The sequence below is a fragment of the Typopeltis vanoorti genome, chromosome 2, assembly GCF_054136105.1.
Source record: "Typopeltis vanoorti isolate ZY-2024b chromosome 2, IOZ_Tvanoo_1.0, whole genome shotgun sequence".
Classification (NCBI taxonomy): Eukaryota; Metazoa; Arthropoda; class Arachnida; order Uropygi; family Thelyphonidae; genus Typopeltis; species Typopeltis vanoorti.
Genome location: NC_143550.1, coordinates 159,322,403 through 159,342,500, shown reverse-complemented (window position 1 = coordinate 159,342,500; position 20,098 = coordinate 159,322,403). Strand labels below are relative to the sequence as shown.

The 20,098-nt window shown below is 34.8% G+C and overlaps 1 protein-coding gene across 4 annotated transcripts in view; it reads left to right on the top strand.

The window, feature by feature from the left end:
* The window catches only part of LOC150109570 (solute carrier family 15 member 1), a 440,305-nt gene that overhangs the window by 221,456 nt on the left and 198,751 nt on the right, over positions 1 to 20,098 (top strand). For all 4 annotated transcript variants that reach the window (XM_090409050.1, XM_090409043.1, XM_090409063.1 and 1 more), the window contains 2 exons: positions 553 to 652; positions 9,883 to 9,973. In XM_090409050.1, the coding sequence (XP_090265176.1) occupies positions 553 to 652; positions 9,883 to 9,973 (191 nt within the window). The remainder of the gene's footprint in view (positions 1 to 552; positions 653 to 9,882; positions 9,974 to 20,098) is intronic.

The window sequence follows — 20,098 nt, the reverse complement described above, 5'->3', positions numbered from 1 at the left end:
ATGACAAGAGGCCATCCCTAGAAGTTACGAAAGGAATCTGTGAGCAAGAGGGTGAGGAGTGGTGTCTTTGCATGGAGGGTGGTTGAACCATGGAATGCATTGCCTGATGGAGTGGTGAGAGCGAGAACAGTCAATGAGTTTAAGGAGTGGTATGATAGACTTTGTGTTTCTTAGGTGGGGGGGACCTCCCCTCGATGAGTCTTGATAGACTTTGTGTTTCTTAGGGGTGACCTCCCCTCGATGAGTCTTTTGACTCCATGGAGGCCTGAATAATAATAATAATACATACAGTTAAGAATAACCTATAAAAATGCCACAGCTGACTACATTTTAAAAACTCAAATGATAAACCAGTTCAGAAAAAAAATTGACAAACTGTTAGACTAACATTGTATTCTATATACCCTTTGAGAGTGCATTCCAGGAAATGATGATTTAAAAACTGTCTTATTTTCTCTTCGTGAAAACAATATTTCTTTCATTACTTCTCATAATATGAAGTAAATTGTATAAAACTATTGAGATGCAATATCTGTCTGCTTTCTGTTTTAGTTCTACAACTATGATTGGGCTTGCTTTGATAGCTATAGGAACAGGTGGCATAAAACCATGTGTATCAGCATTTGGTGGTGATCAGTTTAAACCAGATCAGGTAATTAAAATTGAATTTAAACCTAGTGTTCAAATAGAATTTTGAATTTAAAATTCACATGCTATTTTGGTTCCATCTTGGTTTTTCTAATCAAAGTTTAGATTGATTAAACTTAAAATATTATGGAGCAGCTTCTATAATATCACCTTAGAAAAATTAAACACAGAAATTTAAACTTACATGAAATAAATTTATTAGCTGTAAAATTTTCACCTATCGTAAGCATCACCCTCAGTGCATTGAAAATGGGACACAATATAAAATTACAATAAGAGAATCATTTTCCAAAAGCACCATTATAGCATTAATAGGACATGATCAGTTTTAAACGAATGGCCAATTATTAAAAAAAATCGCAATTAATATAATAATTAGGAATTTGCATGATGATAATATTTCCCACAATGGGGATAACTGAAGGCTATCAGGTCTGTTTATGTTAAGTTGGCATAGAATGGTCTCACAATTCTCTCTCTCTATATATAAGTGCTCTATAAGGAATTAATTTCTATGTAAAAGCTTAGTTTTATTCCAAAATAAAATTTTATGTCCTTCATGATGGATTGGCTGCAGTCTGCCAGACAGTTCAAATTAAGACAAACCACAGGAGAATGGAATCTGGTAGACACCCAGAAAATTGAATAGAGAAATCTTATATTTAGCTGAAGAAAGGAGGATAGAAATATTGCTTATAGGACGAAAGAAGATTACGGTATTAAGAGATTTTAGAACTTTAGCTTTAAGTTCAAATATCCCTTTAACATAAGGAAGTGGAATCCGAGTGAACATCTTCTGGAGATCTAGAGACTGGTTGTCTAAAGCTATTAAAAGGCTTTCTTAATAAAAGACTCATTAAAGCTATTTTTCATAGTCTACGTTTATTTGGAACTCAAGCTCGCATTTTGTTTTCAAACACGCTACTGTCTTTTGTACTTGTTCTGTTAATGCAATTTTAAGTCTCTGTAATTTTTTATATATTTCTGTGATTGTGATACCTGAGGATGTTGATCAATTCAACAAACTAGTAAACTAGTAGTATCTTTTCAAATATACCATGTCATCTCTATATCTCTCAGTATCAGTCATTAAAACTTTTTAATAATATTTCCCACTGAGTAAAAAATGAATTATAATAATATATATATACACACACACACATACACCTATGAAGCGTGGAAGTGGCGCTTTTATCTTCTGCATTAGGGCGTCCGAAGAGATAGACTTAAGTTCAAAGTCTAGTCACTGAATGCAGGAACTTTTTCTAAGCCTTTCATTGACTGGTCCCCAAGTTAATTAATATCTGGCACATGCAAGCAGTATTTTTCTCCTGGAATGTTGATTTTTTTCTTATCGTAAACTCAAGAAAACTGACCGTAGAACCCACACTATTTCAGACAGCAACATATCTGGTTAAGATTAGGTACCAAGAGATGGCAGTATTTGTTTGCTAGTCTCTTCATCAGTTGCCGCTTAGAATCAGAGATAGCCTTGGGCCAACTATCTCTGATTGGCTATTGGTGGAGATTGAACTGCCTATTCAGTCTCCAAATGTTAGATAAGGTTAGAAGGCCTCACCTACTCTCTATAAGAGAATAAAAGGTGTTAGCCGATTTTTTTTTTTAAATTTTAAATATATATATATATATATATCATCAATTTCCTGATATGTTCCATCAAGGGGTGTTCAGGCTACTATGACAGCACTACATGATTGTTTACATTATTATTAATCTCCTATCCACAATTTTCCTCCAAATTAGTCTATTACTTGTCAGCACTTGAATATTGTCATATCTAACATTTCATGCTTCTAAGGCACCTTTGACTCAATCAATCCACCTAAACCTTGGTCTTCCTCTAGATCTCTTTCCTGCTTTCTTGGCATTTATCATCTTTGCCCATCCATTCTATTTAAATGACCACACCACCTTAGATTAGCTCTAGAATGCTAACAATGTACAGTTCTTTTCTAATATCTTCATTTAATTGGATATAGATATCCAATAAGTTTTAAAAGAGGTATACCGTGAGTAGACATATCGATACAAAATAAATAACGGAAAAAACTCACGTAGAAAGATTATTTAATAATATAATTTTCGCCTGTGTGTCACAACAGGCATCTTCAGTACATTAAGCTCAAAATTAAACACTAACTGACAATTCCAAAAAGTGCCACCTAAGTAGCTGGTGTAAGATAACTAAAAAGGTCGATAACTTTCCTAAAAAAAAATTAAAAAAAAAAAAAAATTAATACAATAAAAAGTTAGGAAAGATTAGCTGATTTGTAAAGTACTATCTCCCATAAAGGGGATAGACGTAAGCCGTCGGATCTGTTTAAGTTAGGAGAATGAAGTAGAGTCTCACATGTTTCTTTATAAAGGCGTTCCATGAGAAACTGACTTTTGTGAAGAACTCTTGTCTTTCTCCAATGAACTCTGTGTCTAGTGAAGATGGCATGTTCAGAAAGTCCAGACTTTTCAGGTTTAAAGTATTCAATATAAGATTGGTGTTCTTCTAGCCGAATAGAGGCAGATCTTCCGTTTGTCCGAAATAAGATAATCCACAAGAGCACGGAATCTGGTAGACACCTGGATGATTAAGATGTGGAAGGTTGTCCTTAGGAGAAGTGAGAAAGGTGGAGATTTTTCTAAACGGTCGAAAGGCAACAAAAATATTCAGTGGTTTTAAAACTTTTGCTATACGTTCACTGATGCCTTGTACATAAGGGATAGCAATGCACGTTATTTCCTCTGTGTTTGAAGAGGAAGACATATTAAAACTACTCAAAGTTCTTTTAATGAAGCAATTCCTATAACCATTAGATAGAAAGGAAGAAGTTATGTATTGTAGTTCTTTCTGTAAAAGATCGTCTGAAGAACAAAAGGAGTGGGCCCGATGAACCAGTGTTTTAATAGTTCCTGCCTTTTGACTGGGATGGTGATGAGATTCCGCTTAAAGTTTTAAAACCACTGAATATTTTTGTTGCCTTTTGACCATTTAGAAAAATCTCTACCTTTCTCACTTCTCCTAAGGACAAGCTTCCACATCTTAATCATCCAGGTGTCTACCAGATTCTGTGCTCTTGTGGATTATCTTATTTCAGACAAACGGGAAGATCTGCCTCTATTCGGCTAAAAGAACACCAATCTTATATTGAATACTTTAAACCTGAAAAGTCTGGACTTTCTGAACATGCCATCTTCACTAGACACAGAGTTCATTGGAGAAAGACAAGAGTTCTTCACAAAAGTCAGTTTCTCATGGAACGCCTTTATAAAGAAACATGTGAAACTCTACTTCATTCTCCTAACTTAAACAGATCCGACGGCTTACGTCTATCTCCTTTATGGGAGATAGTACTTTACAAATCAGCTAATCTTTCCTAACTTTTTATTGTATTAATTTTTTTTTTTTAGGAAAGTTATTGACCTTTTTAGTTATCTTACACCAGCTACTTAGGTGGCGCTTTTTGGAATTGTCAGTTAGTGTTTAATTTTGAGCTTAATGTACTGAAGATGCCTGTGACACACAGGCGAAAATTATACTATTAAATAATCTTTCTACGTGAGTTTTTTCCGTTATTTATTTTGTATCGATAGATATCCAATGTCATATTATTATATGGGTGGAATCATGCTAGACAAAACTGATCGGGCTAGGGATCTTGAAGGTTAACAGATAGGAAGTTGAAGTTCAAGGGGCATATAGCAAGATTGAAAATACAACTCAGAGGATAATTTCTATGCTAAAATGAACCATGACATGTAAAGATAAGGAAGTCATTTTGCCTGTTTACAAGGTCTTTATATGACCTCACTTGGACTGTTGTGTGCAGCTCTGGTTTTCCTGGTGATTCTGAAACAGTCAAGAGAGTGCAGAGTGTTAAAGATGATATCAGGACTGTGGAATGTAGACTGAATATGCACTGAATATGTCAGCAGACAGGAAAGAGGGGTGATATAATAGAGACTTAGAAACTTCTGGAAGGTCATACAGGGTGCCAGCAGACAGAGTTTTTCATTTTATGGAAGGTGGAGAGAGAGAGGAGTGGGCATCCATCAAAGTTAAGAATGAATGCAGTGAAGAAGGGGTGAGATCTAAATTTTTATTTGATTTTATTTTTCATAGAATGGTGTGTGATAGGAATGGATTACCATTGGGGTGATGAGTGCAGATGGTGCAATTGAATTCAATCGCACATATGACAGCTGGTGTGGTCTCCCTTCATGAGCACGTGACTCTCTGGAGGTCACTGTTAATAATAATAAAATAATGATCTGAATCAGTATTGTATCCTCTGTAACTGTTTACATCATTTATTAGTTTTGCTAGTTTAATATTAGCAATCAAATAGTTATCGATTTTTGATCTTTATCTGCCCAGGTAAATTTATGGATGCATTTGTCTATAAAATTGCCTATTTATTACACTTAAATGGATTTATTGTCAGATGCTTAGAAAAATTGTAGTTCAATGAAAGAATAAAGACTCAGAGAAATAAGTATGACAAGGTGACTACATGAGAGCATGGACGGGTGTACTAAGATAAGTGATTCAGATTGTTATGACAAAGAGAGAGAGAGAGAGAGAGCATGGAAGTGATATTTATGTTAGACAAGAAAAAGAATGATTACAGCTGCGGAGGGTAAGGAATTTGGTTGATGATCAACTTGGGCTGCTTATTTGGGCCAGTCAGGTTTAAAGGGTAGTTGAATACACATCAACCTGGTGGTTGGTTATCATATATATTCCTGCCTTTATCCTTTTATGCCTGTTAAAAATTCGTTACCATAGCTAGTTGGATTTAATTCAGAAGAATTAAATCCAACTATCTATCTATGGTAATAGTATGAATAATACAGGCAGTGAGTTCGAGACTGTTTGGTGTGAGATTAACAGATTGAAATTATAAGGCAGTTGATTATGATATACTGAGAATGCAGCTTGAAGCACAGTGCCTTGGCATGAAAACTGCATGGTAGAAGAATCAGCAGTGCATAGTAAGTAGTCACAAGATGTCTTAGGAAGCTATATCTGGCATATGTTCTCTATCTGATAGAAGGAGAAAAGTGATGACCAGGGCAGGAGCAGTATAAAAAGTAAATGAGGAGTGCGAGAACCATGTTGAGAAAGGAAACATTGGTCTTTGAGAAGTTAGCTGAACAGGGGAAAGAAAATCTGAGAGAATGGTTTGTTATGTGTCAAGTAAAGATGACTATGGAAGAATAACACTTGTGAATTCAGAAGGTAGGAAAGTGTTAGAGGCTTTTAGATACCTGAGTTGTTAAGCAATCACCTTAGTAAGGTACATGCTGTGGTATTCCAGGAAGAGTCATTAGCCTATGTGGACTCTGAGGTAGAACAAGATGAAAGGAATAAAGGTGGATAAATTGGAGGGAATAAAGGGCCTTGATGCAAGAGCTTGGAGCTTGATTTAAGCACATCAGTGGGACTGTATGGAATATTAGTAAGGATGTTTGAAGAAATGTGCAAGAGAATTAGCAGTGCCTCTGACTTGGTTATTCAACTTCAGTCTTAACATGAACACATTTCCTGATGAATGGAACAAGGACATGATAATTCCATTATACTATGGTGAAATTATAACAGAAACAACCAGTTATATATCTTTAGAGTGTTCATTATTATTATTATTATTGCATGACACCTCCAGAGAGTCCAAGGACTCATTGCGAGAGGGCACTCTACTTCGCTAAATACTTCTCACCCTCTCCACTACTACTTAATTTTCCTACTATGACACTACTACCATCAACAGCATCTATCACCATCATCGCCAACAGCAGTATTTTTTTTGTCTGTAAATTGCATGTATTCTGAAGGCCGATTTGACTGTACGTGGGATGAAAAACCTGAATTTTTGGGAGAAAAATCCCTCTGTATGAGATCGGCTGACTCGCATTCAATTGAAAAAGCCCAGATGAGATTCCCCTCATCATGATGAGAATCGATCCAGGTCTTTTCCAGTTGAAGGGCACAGTGGTCATTAAGCTGATGGAGAGGTTAATTAGGATCTACATGCAGAGGTAGATAAATAACACTCTAGTATCTACAGGACAGCATGGCTCTACAGTCATTATAATAAAGTGGCTGCAGAACCAAAGGGAAAGGATATACCACAATACTTTTGGATTTAGCCAAGTCATTTGCTAGAATTCCATATGGCAGGTGATTATACAAACTAAAAGTGATGAGCATTCAAAATAGGCCTGTGGTAGGAAAGTAACTGACTAATAGGTATCAGAACATAGTGTATGGAGGTGTCACATCTAAGACAAAAAAGAATGAGACCCATAGGGTACCATAGGTTTTGTATACTTTGGCCATTGTTGGTTAACTTGAATGATGATATTTTGATTGGTCTACATCAATTATTTGTTGGTGATGCAAAGTTAGAAATGATGATATAGAACATTTCTAATACAGAATCCTTGCAGGCTAATTCAAACAAACTGTTTCTATAGGCATATCATAACAAATATCAATTCAGCATTACTATGTCCGTGGTGGATAGATTGTGCTTTCATTCTCTATAGAATGCAGCATGACCTTGTTAAGAATAAGTTTTACTTTAGCAATTTGCTTAAATTTCTTAATAGAGTGACTGCAGAGAGTTGGATAAGGGGAATGGATATACCACAATACTTTTGGATTTTGCAAATAATTTAACAGGATTCTACACAGGAGATTGTTGTACAAAATGGGTATATACAGTGCATAAGCAGTTTGCACTGTGCAAGCAGAGTATTACATTAATAATAATTTGCTACAAGATTTCCATGAAGGTAAAATTGAGGGACACATTGCTAAGGTGGTTAAGCTAGCCCCTCAAATAACAGTGTTGATTAGAACAGTAACTTGGAGGAATAAAATAAATTATCTAACACATTCTCTTTACCCAAAGGGTGTAGATGGAGCTCCTCTAGTCCTAACTAACTTTTTTTTCTTTTTTTTTTTGAAGCTTGTAGGTGGTTCAGTCTTAGCCTTTCAGCCATCACTGACAGCAAGCTTAAGCTATCATTGAATTAAGGCTATAAGGGGAGATATTATGACAGACAAGCACCACCATCTCATGGTCTGAAACTTAACAGGTATATATTTTGCACTAATATAGTGCAGGTTTTCTATGGTTAATTTTTTGAGCTGTTGAATTTAAAACCAGAGGGTCCTAGAAGGAAGACCTGATGTGCCAATGATTGACTTTGTTTGTCACAGTCAATCATTGACTGTGCCAATGATTGACTAACTCTACAGTCACTATAGGAACTGACCAAGGAAAAGCCCAGAAAATAATTGAACATATAACTGTCTTTTCTTCTTCGGGGGGAAGAAAGCACCATTTCCACATTACTGCATAGCCACAACTTGTAGGAATAAGGAAGTTATTCTTCTCATTTACAAGATTTTATAAGACTGCATCTTGACTACTGTTCTTAGATATTGTCACCTAGCTTCACAAGAGTTTCAGCAGCAGTAGCAGAGAGTAACCAAGATGATATCTGACCTCTGGAGTTGTGCATATTGAGGACAAACTGGGGAAACATGGTCTTCAAAATCTGAGTAATAAACAGAAGAGTGGAAATATGATAAGGATATAGAAGTAGATGAAACATCTTATGGTATAAACTTAAGTAAGATTTTACAGTTATAGGTGATGCAGATCATCCCTGGAAGTTGAGTAGTGGGGGTGGGATTAGAAAGCACGAGATCCAAGTTCTTTTCATTGTGTGTGTGTGTGAGAGAGAGAGAGTGTGCATAGAACGGACTGCCAGTGGATGCTGTAAATGCATCTTTGGTGAATGTTTTCACATGATAGCTTTTTAGACAGTGATCTGGAAGAGGCTCTCCCTTGATGAATCCTTGACTCTCAGAAGGGGCCTACATAATAATAAAAACTTTTTATCATTTTTTAGTTGCTGTAAGATTCATAATTGACTAATCTTTTCCATTAAGATAGTCTTCAAATCTCATGCTGTTAATTATGAAATCATTTTGATCTGAAGACTGTGTATAATTAATTTTGCATGCTGTTCTAACTCTGACTTTCACTTTCAAATCTCATGCTGTTAATTATAAAATCATTTGGATCTGAAGACTGTGTATAATTAATTCTGCATGCTGTTCTAACTCCCATTTTCTCTTCCAACTCTACTGAATATCTTTATATAATATTATGATTATTTTGTTCCTCTTAACTTGTTTATCTGTTTTTAGCATCTATCATCTATTTCTCAGTATTTATCCAAAGTGGCTGTCTGTCTACTGAAATTTCTTTTGAGTAAAATAATTTGTCTCAAGTTGGTTTAAAGTTAGGAAAGTGTGGTGGACTTCTACTTGGGCCTTCAGATCAATACTAGGAGTGACATTTTCTCCATTCCCGATGTCATGGTTCTGCTGGTAATACTCGGTGGTCATAGCCCTTTTGTTTTTGTTTTTTCAAGCTGCAATACACAGAAGAGGGGTGATATTTGGTTAGATTATTTGCTATGCTGTGTGTTGTTCTTTGCCAGTCTATTAGCATTCACTTATTAGTATGATATTGCTTAATATTTATTTAGATGAGATTCATTTCTTCAAATGAATTTTATCATTATTCTGATAAATTTGGAATAGATTTATTATTTTTATATTTGAAATCATGAAATACAACCAGTCATTTGTTATTGCTCAGGATTCTTGGGATCTAAGTATGATATAGATTCTGATCTATACAGGTAATAGTAAAGATAAAATTTGTCAACTTAAACATGGGAGAAACAACAGCCTTTTATTCCAGAATTCCACTAACAGAAAATGCTTTCCCAGGAGCATTTCATGTTTGAGGCAAATGTTAATTTGCCTCAAACATGAAATGCTTTTCTATCTTTTACCCAAACCTTGGCCTGCCTATAGGTTTTTGACTCTTGTGAAATTATAAACATCTGACTATCCTGTTGTCATGATTCACTTATGGAAGGAACAGATGTACTTCCTGTGCTAAAATCAGCACAAATAGGCATGCTGGCTTATCTCTTGAAAGATAAATTGTGCAGATAATAAAGCCATATATATTCAGTATAATTATAATAATGATTTGATTAATCTAGGTGATTATATTGACATTATTAGTCATGGTAATATGAATAGCAGCATAACTGAAATGATAAAAAAGAGAAAGATAATCCATAGGATTTTGTTAAATAATTCATTTTTTTTTTTTTTTTTAGGAGCGACAGCTTCAGAGTTTTTTTTCATTATTTTATATGTCTATCAATTTGGGAAGTTTAGTGTCCACTTTTCTGACTCCTGTATTGAGGGGTAAGTATGTACTTTGTGTATTTTGTTCAGTTGATGTTCCTTTTTTTTTTTCCTCCACGAACATTGAAGAACAGTTATTAAGAACATTGAAAATTTGTCAGTTATGTCATGCAGCAAACAGCATCATTATTTTATAACATAATTGATAACTGTATATTAGCATCAGCTGTGTTGCTAGCATAGGTAACAACATACAATTATCACCAGTAATTACATCAATAATAGTTTTGTATAATTTGATTTATGAACTAAAATATTTATATCCACTAAATTTTAACTCCTTATTCACTGTTACCACATTCTTCTCTTAGCTTCTTAAATCTAGTATGAGTCATTTGTGTGAGATTTATAAGGCAATTCTTTGTTGCAAGATTGGCATAGTTATATTGTGCTGATTTTAGCACAGGAAGTTTTTATTATTATTGAATGCTTTCAAGGACTCTAAGAACTTATACATAGGGCACCTCACTGTACACATTCCACTTCTTCACTACTTAATCCTTCATCTACACACAACAACATTAACCACTATTGACACATAATGCAGGAGGAAAAACCTTCCTCCATATGAGATTGGCTAACTCATCATCAACTTAAAAAGCCCATATAAAGATTCTTCTCATCATGTTGAGTATCAAATGCAGGTCGTTTCTATTTGAAGGATGCATGATCCATCATTCTTCCATTGGTGCTATGGAAATAATTTGACATATCAAAATTTTGACCATGCCAGTTTTGCAACTGAGAGCTCACTTATAAATACAGCACAGAAGACTCATACTAGATATTGTGTATATAGGCTTAGGTGATGGTCGAAGCTTAATGGAATGAAAACAGCACAATGAATAAATTAAACACAGGTTTAACGATTCACGTCGAAGTTTCATGAACAAAAAATTACTTAGACACTGGAATGCAAATAAATAATTTGCTAACTAAAATTAATTATTTACAAGCTAATATTTTGCAAGCTCAAGCTAGCATTATCAGAGACAATTTAGCAATACACACTCAGTGAATATGCACACCAAATGACCATTTTGGTGTGTCTTTAAAATTACCATTTCATCATTTTATATTTTTCTGTTCCAGAAACTTCAACATGAATCATAACTACAGCTATGGAAATTTGATGAAAATACAGGATTAATCATTTCAGTATTTTATCTCTGTTCACTGGTTAATGGTTCCAATATATCATTGTGTAGGTTTCTGTAGGAAAAGAGAGAGAGGACATCAGGAATGTTTTCTGGTATTTTTCAACAAAATTAAATATCACATAGAATAAGAAACTATTATAACTACGATAAAGAACCAAGAGGCTATTTTTCCGGCAGCGTAAATTAAGTTAAGGGAGTAGTAAATCCCATATTATTTTACAGCCAGGTACGAAACGCGAGATTGAAATCTAAGAATTTCATGCCGAAGTTAAGGGGAATAGTAAATCCCGTATTATTTTACAGCCGGGTACGAAACTTGGAGATCGCAATCCATTTTTGATCTTCGAGTTTCGTACCCGGCTGTAAAATAATACGGGATTTACTATCCCCTTAACTTAATAAGAAACTATTATTATTCTATGTTATTATTATTATTATTCTATTCAAAAAAACAACGAATAATGTAAAATCATCCCTTTTTTTTTGTTGCACTGTAGAGAATGTTTTATCATTTCAGCTGATACTTTGAATGTTCTTTAAAAAAAATGGTAATCTATATGGAGCATTTTTGTTTGTTGCCATACTACTTGATGTTTTTTTTTCAGTTACATGTTCTGCCAGTCCTGATTTGTGTCTTCCTTTGTTCTCAATGTCCTTGATATGTTCTGATTGGCATTCCTCTCCAGATCGACCTGTTTGTCCTATGTAATGTAACCCACAACTCCAACTGACACCTGGTTTTTTAAGTGGTGGATGTGGGGGTTTAGGAAAATTCAGGTGATTAGATATCTTGTTGATTGAGTAGAATGTTACTTTTACATTTTGTTGGCAAAGCAACCTTGCTGTATTGTCTGTGACTGATTGTATATATGGGAGAATTACTGCTCTTTTAAAGTCTTGGTTTTCTTGTTCATCTGATTGTTTTAGAAGTTGAAGTAGGAATTTTTTGACTAATGTTCTATTGTAATCAATTTTTAGTGTTTACAAAAGTTTTGGCTCATAGGCTTTGTACAACTCTAGATCTAGCACAACTAAAAGAACAGGCAGGCTTTTGAAGTGGTTTTAGTACGATGGACTATATTTAAGTTATATAACAGAATATCAAATCGTGTAATGAATATCAACTACCATTATGTTTGGTTTTGGGGAGAATCACTGGTTGGTTTATGGTTTTATTGATTATGAGAATGCCTTTGATTCAGTAAAAGCTTGTGCAAGTTAGAGTATTATTAAACAAGCAAGTGGAGGAGTCCTAATATATACCAGTGAAATAGCAATATCAGTGTATACAATCAATATATACCAGTGAAATAGCAACAATTCATTTCAGTGACAACATCTCTACTTTACAAATATAGAGAGGTATGTGACAAGGTGACACAATATCTCCAAACCTATTCACAGCATGCCTAGAAAAAATATTCAAACTTCTTGATTTGAAAGAGAAAGGTCTGAAGATAAATGGAAAATGTTTAAGCCTTTTATGCTTTACAGATGACATAGTTATCTTTACTTCAACTGTGTATGAATTACAGACTCATATCCATGAACTCCAAATTGCTAACAAAACAACTGGCTTAAAGATAAACCTGAAGAAGGTTGAACCTAAAAAAGTTATGTTCACTAGCTATGTCCAACCAGAAATAATCAAAATCAATAAAGATGAAATTGAACAAGTGGATCCTTACATATACTTTGTACAATGGATATCAATGGATCAAAATATCATAGAAGTAATTAAAAGACATGCAATGCTTGGGTGGAAAGCATTTGGAAAACTACAGTCAGTATTTAGAAGCAAATTATCATTATGTCTGAAAAGAAAAGTTTTTAACCAATGTATTCTTCCTATATTGACATATGGCTGTGAAACATGAACACTAAATGCAAAGGAAATTCAAAACAACACAATTTAGTATGTAGAGAAGTATGCTTGGTATCACAAGACTGGATCACAAAAGGAATATGTGGATAAGAAATCAGACCGAAGTCTCTGGCATCATAGGGAGAATGAAACAACTGAAATGACAATGGGACTGAGCTGGACATATCTCTAAGACTAAATCAGCTATTGAAAAAAGAAGTATCGGATTGGATTTCACAAGAGGAAAAAATGACCATAACGCTGACCCAAATGACGGTGGATTGATATAGTAATCTTGGAAAGGCCATCATCCAGTAGTGGATTGACAGTGGCTGATGATGATGATTATACATCTTTCCATATGCTGCTGTATCATTAATTGTGTGCATTTTGATCTGTTTGTTTGTCTTGCAGGAAGAAAGCTTTCTCATCCCTAGTATGAGACCAGCTAACTTATTTTAATTGCAAAACCCTAAGAAAAGTTCTTTGCTTCCTGAATGGGATTTAGATGTAGGTGTTTTCAACCAAGGGGCAAAGTTATTACTGACTGAGCTACAAAGGAGCCCATCTTCAATATATTTCTTAAAATCATGAGAGATGGAGAATGGCACACAGTTTTGTTTAGTTATTATTGCTTCTTGCATTCTCAGTTAATTGCTTGTTTTCAATGATTACTGTTTTTTATGATAACCTATGTGTAGAATTATGATCATCAGTGTGATTGGTCTCTGTCAGAATTCACAATCACTAACATTAGTCATTTACCTGACAGGAAAAAGAATTTCTGACTTTTGACTTAAATAATTGTTGCTGCATCCAATGAAGAAAGACTAGAATACCACACAAAAGCATCTTAAAAATCAATAGCTTTTCAAATTAATAGTTGAGGACAGATAAGAAGACAGATACCAATAGGAAGTGCATAATAAGAACTGCATACTTTTCCATGTAAGGTCAACATCATGTAACTTAATTGTGCAATCCTACGATGCCTTATCTTTGTAGCAGTCAGTAGTGATAATACCCTACTTGGGTCCATTCCTATTGTATGGTAAGAGAAACATAAGAGCTTTTCAACCAGTGATTAGTTAGCTAGTTTCATATGGAGTTGAGGTTTTTTTCCACCTAGAATTTTAGGATTTTTAGTCCATGATAGTCATACTAGCCAGAGAACTCAAATTAAAGCTATGATGTGCACTCACATCACAGCTTTAGTTACTTCAGAATATTTTAAGCCAACTAATTAACCATCTTTCATTACTCTCAGTTTTATTCATCATCAGTTAATTGTTCTTATACAGGTTAACAATGTTATCTCATTGTTAACCTGCTGGTGATGCTAGAAATACTCAGGTGAAACATTTCAGTATCTTATCTTCCTTGTTGTTTAATACAGACATACAGGTTGAACATAATATAATTTTTAAATAACAGCTTCACACATGTAAGAGAAAACTAAATATAATTTATTACTCCCGTATATTTCACTACTATTTAGTCTTGAGCAAGATAAAATTGAATTTCATATTGAAAAGAATAACATGTAAGAAAGTTTTAAAGAGAATGAAAGTTGAGCAGCTCTCAGATGTGAACTGTAGACTAAAATACTTTCCTTTTTTCTTCAAAGATTATTGAAGAAAAAAGGAAAGAGTTTGAGAACAGGAAGCAAACCTTGGAGATTCGGTGGCAAACTCTGAAGAAAACATTGATTGATTCTGCCAGAGCCGCATGTGGTGAAGTTGTCTGTAAGGATAAAAAAATCAGAACTCCCTGGTGGACACAGGAAGTTAAAGAGGCAGTGAAGGAAAAGAAGAAAGCATATCAAAAGTTCTTGTCAAATAAATCAGCTTGTGCTCTTAGCGAATATAGAGACAAATGCAAGAATGCTAAACACTGTGTAAAACTAGCTAAACAAAAGTCATGGGAGGACTTTGGCAAGAATATAGAAAATAAATATCAAGAAGGTGGCAAAATATTCTGGAGGTTGTTGAAGAAGCTTAGGAATGGAGGAAAGAGTGCTGTAAAAGGAGTTAGAGATGATAAAGGTGACATGAAAACAGGCGAAAAAGATATCCTTGAAGGATGGAGTAATTACTTTGAAAAACTGCTAAATGAAACAAGCATGATGACAGCACAGTGGTAAAAAACACTGACCAGGCATGCAGTCAGGAATACATATCCATACTTGAAGTAGAAAAAAGCCATTAAAGGTTTGAAATGTGGAAAGGCAGCAGGAGTAGATGATATTCGACCAGAAATGCTGAAGTATGGTGGTATAAGAGTCTTACAGTGGCTGCACTGCATAGTTCAGAAAGCCTGGACAGAGGGACGAATTCCCGATGACTGGAGTAGATCTCTCATAGTACCCATATATAAAAAGGAAAATAAAACTGCATATGAGAATTATAGAGGTATTTCCCTACTGAGTGTTCCTGGCAAAATCTATGCAAGTATACTTGAGAAACGGTTGAGAAGAATTGTGGAAGAAAAGCTTGGTGAAGAACAAGCTGGATTCAGGCCAGTTAGAGGCTGTCAGGATCAGATCTTCACTTTACGAAAAACAGTCAAGAAAGCATGGGAATATAACTAAGATCTGTATTTAAGTTTTGTCGATTTGGAAAAGGCATATGACAAGATGCCAAGAGAGAAGCTATTCAATACGCTGCAGTTATATGGTGTCAATGGGGCATTATATCAAGCAATACTTAGTCTTTATTTACTTTTGGATCTGAGAGCTGGGTCAGAAGTAAAACACTTGACCAAAGACTAGAGATCACAGATATGAGAGTCCTGAGAAAGATTATAGGCGTGAACAGATGGCATCAATGGCAGTATCATATTAAAAACGAGGATATTAGGAAAGAACTTGACATTGTCAGCATCCAGGAATGTGTTAGCAGAGCTAATCTCAGGTGGTATGGTCACTTAAACAGAACGGGCAAGGAAAGATTAGCAAAACAAGTGTTCTCTGCCAGGTTGGCAGGAAAACGACCCAGAGGAAGACCAAGATATAGGTGGATTGATACGGTACAAAGTGCCTTAGAGGATAGAAATATAAGATCTGATAATGTTGGAGTCTTGACAAGTAAAAGACTGATTTGGAGGAAAATTGTAGATAGGAAATTAATAATGATGTAATTTTTTTCATGTAGTACTATCATATCCTGTACACCCCTTGAGGGTACAAGGCAGGAATTTGATGATGATGATGATGTATATTTCACCCAGTATATCATGAGGTTTTTTCAGGGAGAAGGGGGAAAAAAAACAACTGGTAACAAAAAAACTTTTGAAAGACTTGTTCTTGTATTCAAAATTTAAGTGTTGCTACCAGTTTTTTTTTTTTTTTCTTTCTAAAAGAAGCTAATCTCATATTGAGCAAAATATATAAGTATGAAATATTTTCCTTATGGATTTATTAGTAGACCATAATTATTCATAAATATACAGTTGTTGACATGTTTCGCCAACTAATTCTGTCTGGCTTCTTCAGGACAAGAAAATAGGTACACTAACGTTTACTGGTAAAAAAGAAGACTGGAATAACAACAGTTAAATTAATTAAAATTGAAATGACATGTAACATCAAGAGCATGGAGCGTGGAGTCGATCGCGTTTTATAGTTTTCCATGAAATTAAATTCTGCTAAGCTTAGTGAATTTATTAACTTTTCCAAATGTGTTTCAGTATCATGCCTTGATTTCTGTTTAGATTATCTCCTTCCTTCCTGTACCACTGCAGTTTCATTCAAGTTTCTACATCTGAAATCTTCTTCAATGTAAGACATGGAGCTGTTTTCCCAATTGATGGAGTGGTTCGAAATCAAGAAATGATGGGCTAATTCTGAGGTATCTGTTCTGTTGTTGTTGACATCTCCCTATATGTTCTTTTTTTCAGATTTCTAGGTTTCTTGACGTTTGGCCTATATAATTTAGTCCACAGGAACATGGGATGTTATATACACCTGCGTACTTGTAGAAGGCAATACTGTCCTTAGGAGATCTTAACATGTGTCGTGTAGTTTTAACAGGTTTGAAGGCAACCCTGATGTTGAAAGACCTCATGAGTTTGGCTATTTTTGTTGAAACTGAGCCGGTATAAGGTATGACAATGGATGATGTATACTGCGTGACTGGAGGTTGTTGTTGCTGTGGGTTGTTTCTATGGAGAATCTTTTGGATTATATTTTTTGGGTAACCATTGCTAACTAGAGTTGGAGATATGAGAGAGAGTTCATCAAGGAAATCTTTTTCTTCTGAGATAATATTTGTTGCTCTATTTTTAAGCATATGTATAATGCTAAGTTTTTGTGCATGATGGTGAGAAGATTTGAAGTGCAGATAACATTCAGTGTCTGTAGGTTTGTGGTAGATTGTGAGCTTGATTTATCCATTCTCTTGTTTTTTATTAGTGTATCTAGAAAAGGTAATTGATTGTTATTTTCCAGCTCTAACATGAACTTGATTTTTTGGTGGAAAGAATTTATTTTTTAAGGAACTCGTGTAAGGCATTTGCATGAGTTCCTTAAATGCAATGGCAGAAAAGCTGAGCAATGTCGTGTGGATAGAGATTTTCTATGATCTTGATAACCTCTTCAACTGGTACGTTTGTGATTAATGACACTACGTCTAGGCTTGCAAGTATGTCTGTATTTGAGATGTTAATACTTGCAAGCCTAGACTTAGTGTCATTATTCACAAACGTTCCAGTTGAAGAGGTTATCAAGATCATAGAAAATCTCTATCCACACGACATTGCTCAGCTTTTCTGCCATTGTCTCAAATCAAACTATTTTAAAGTAAATAATATAATGTATGAATAACTTGATGGCTTAGCCATGAGCAGTCCTTGTCACCTCCTTGCACAGATCTGTTCTTAAAAACTAGAAGTTGACATCCTCTCCAAAATCAATCCGAAGCCATTAGTCTGGTGGAGATACGTAGACGATGTCTTCATTATTTGGAAAGACACAGAAGCTTGATTTGTCCATTCTCTTGTTTTTTTATTAGCTGGAAAATAACAATCAATTACCTCTTCTAGATACACTAATAAAAAAAACAAGAGAATGGACAAATCAAGCTCGCAATCTACCACAAACCTACCAACACTGAACGTTATCTGCACTTCAGATCTTCTCACCATCATGCACAAAAACTTAGCATTATACATATGCTTAAAAATAGAGCAACAAATATTATCTCAGAAGAAAAAGATCTCCTTGATGAACTCTCTCTCATATCTCCAACTCTAGTTAGCAATGGTTACCCAAAAAATATAATCCAAAAGATTCTCCATAGAAACAACCCACAGCAGCAACAACCTCTGTCATGCAATATACATCATCCATTGTCATACCTTATGCCGGCTCAGTTTCAACAAAAATAGCCAAAATCATGAGGTCTTTCAACATCAGGGTTGCCTTCAAACCTGTTAAAACTACACGATACATGTTAAGATCTCCTAAGGACAGTATTGCCTTCTACAAGTAATTTGTATATAATATCCCATGTTCCCATGGACTGAATTATATAGACCAAACATCAAGAAGCCTAGAAATCTGAAAAAAAGAACATATAGGGGGATGTCAACAACAACAGAACAGATACCTCAGGATTAGCCCATCATTTCTCGATTTTGAACCACTCCATCGATTGGGATAATAGCTCCATGCCTTACATTGAAGAAGATTTCAGATGTAGAAATTTTGAAGAAGCTGCAGTGGTACTCCGGACAGGAGATAATCTAAACAGAAATCGAGGCATGATACTGAAAGACATTTGGAAAAGCTTAATAAGTTCACTAAACTTAGCAGAATTTAATTTCGTGGAAAACTATAAAATGCAATCAACAAACAAGCACTAAGACTCCACACTCCATGCGCTTGATGTACATCATTTTCAATTTTAATTAATTTAACTGTTATTACTCCATTCTTCATTTTTACCAGTAAAAGTTAGTGTACCTATTTTATTGTCCTGAAGATGCCAGATAGAATTAGTTGGCGAAACTTGTCGACAACTGTATATTTATGAATAACTATGGTCTACTAATAAATCCAAAAGGAAAATATCTCATACTTAGTGTTTAGGGACGAAATATAAAAAGTTACAATAAGTGTAATAAATTATATTTATTTTTCTGTTACATGTGTGAAGCCATTATTCAAAAATTATATTATTCTAGTATCTTATTAAGTTATGCGTTCAACATATACACATTTGTGTGTGTGTGTGTGTGTGTGTGTGAACTGTATATACTCTCAGATGTGAACTGTAGACTAAAATACACAAAGATTATTGAAGAAAAAATGAAAGAGTTTGAGAACAGGAACCAAACCTTGGAGATTCAGTGGCAAACCTTCAAGAAAACACTGATTGATTCAGCCAGAGAGGCATGTGGTGAGGTTGTCTGCAAGGATAGAAAAATCAGAACTCCCTGGTGGACACTGGAAGTTAAAGAGGAAAAGAAGAACGCATATCAAAAGTTCCTGTCAAATAAGTCAGCTTATGCTCTTAGAGAATATAGAGACAAATGCAAGAATGCTAAACACTGTGTAAAACTAGCTAAACAAAAGTCATGGGAGGACTTTGGCAAGAATATAGAAAATAAATATCAAGAACGTGGCAAAATATTCTGGAGGTTGTTGAAGAAGCTTAGGAATGGAGGAAAGAGTGCTGTAAAAGGAGTTAGAGATGATACAGGTGACATGAAAACTGGAATAAAAGATATCCTTGAAGTATGGAGTAATTACTTTGAAAAACTGCTAAATGAAGCAAGCAGTGATGACAGCACAGTGGTAAAAAACACTGACCAGGCATGCAGGCAGGAATACATATCCATACTTGAAGTAGAAAAAGCCATCAAAGGCTTGAAATGTGGAAAGGCAGCTGGAGTAGATGATATTCAACCAGAAATGCTGAAGTATGGTGGTATAAGAGTCTTACAGTGGCTGCACTGCATAGGTCAGAAAGCCTGGACAGAGGGACGAATTCCCGATGATTGGAGTAGAGCTCTCATAGTACCCATATATAAAAAGGGAAATAAAACTTAATGTGAGAATTACAGGGGTATTTCCCTACTGAGTGTTCCTGGCAAAATCTA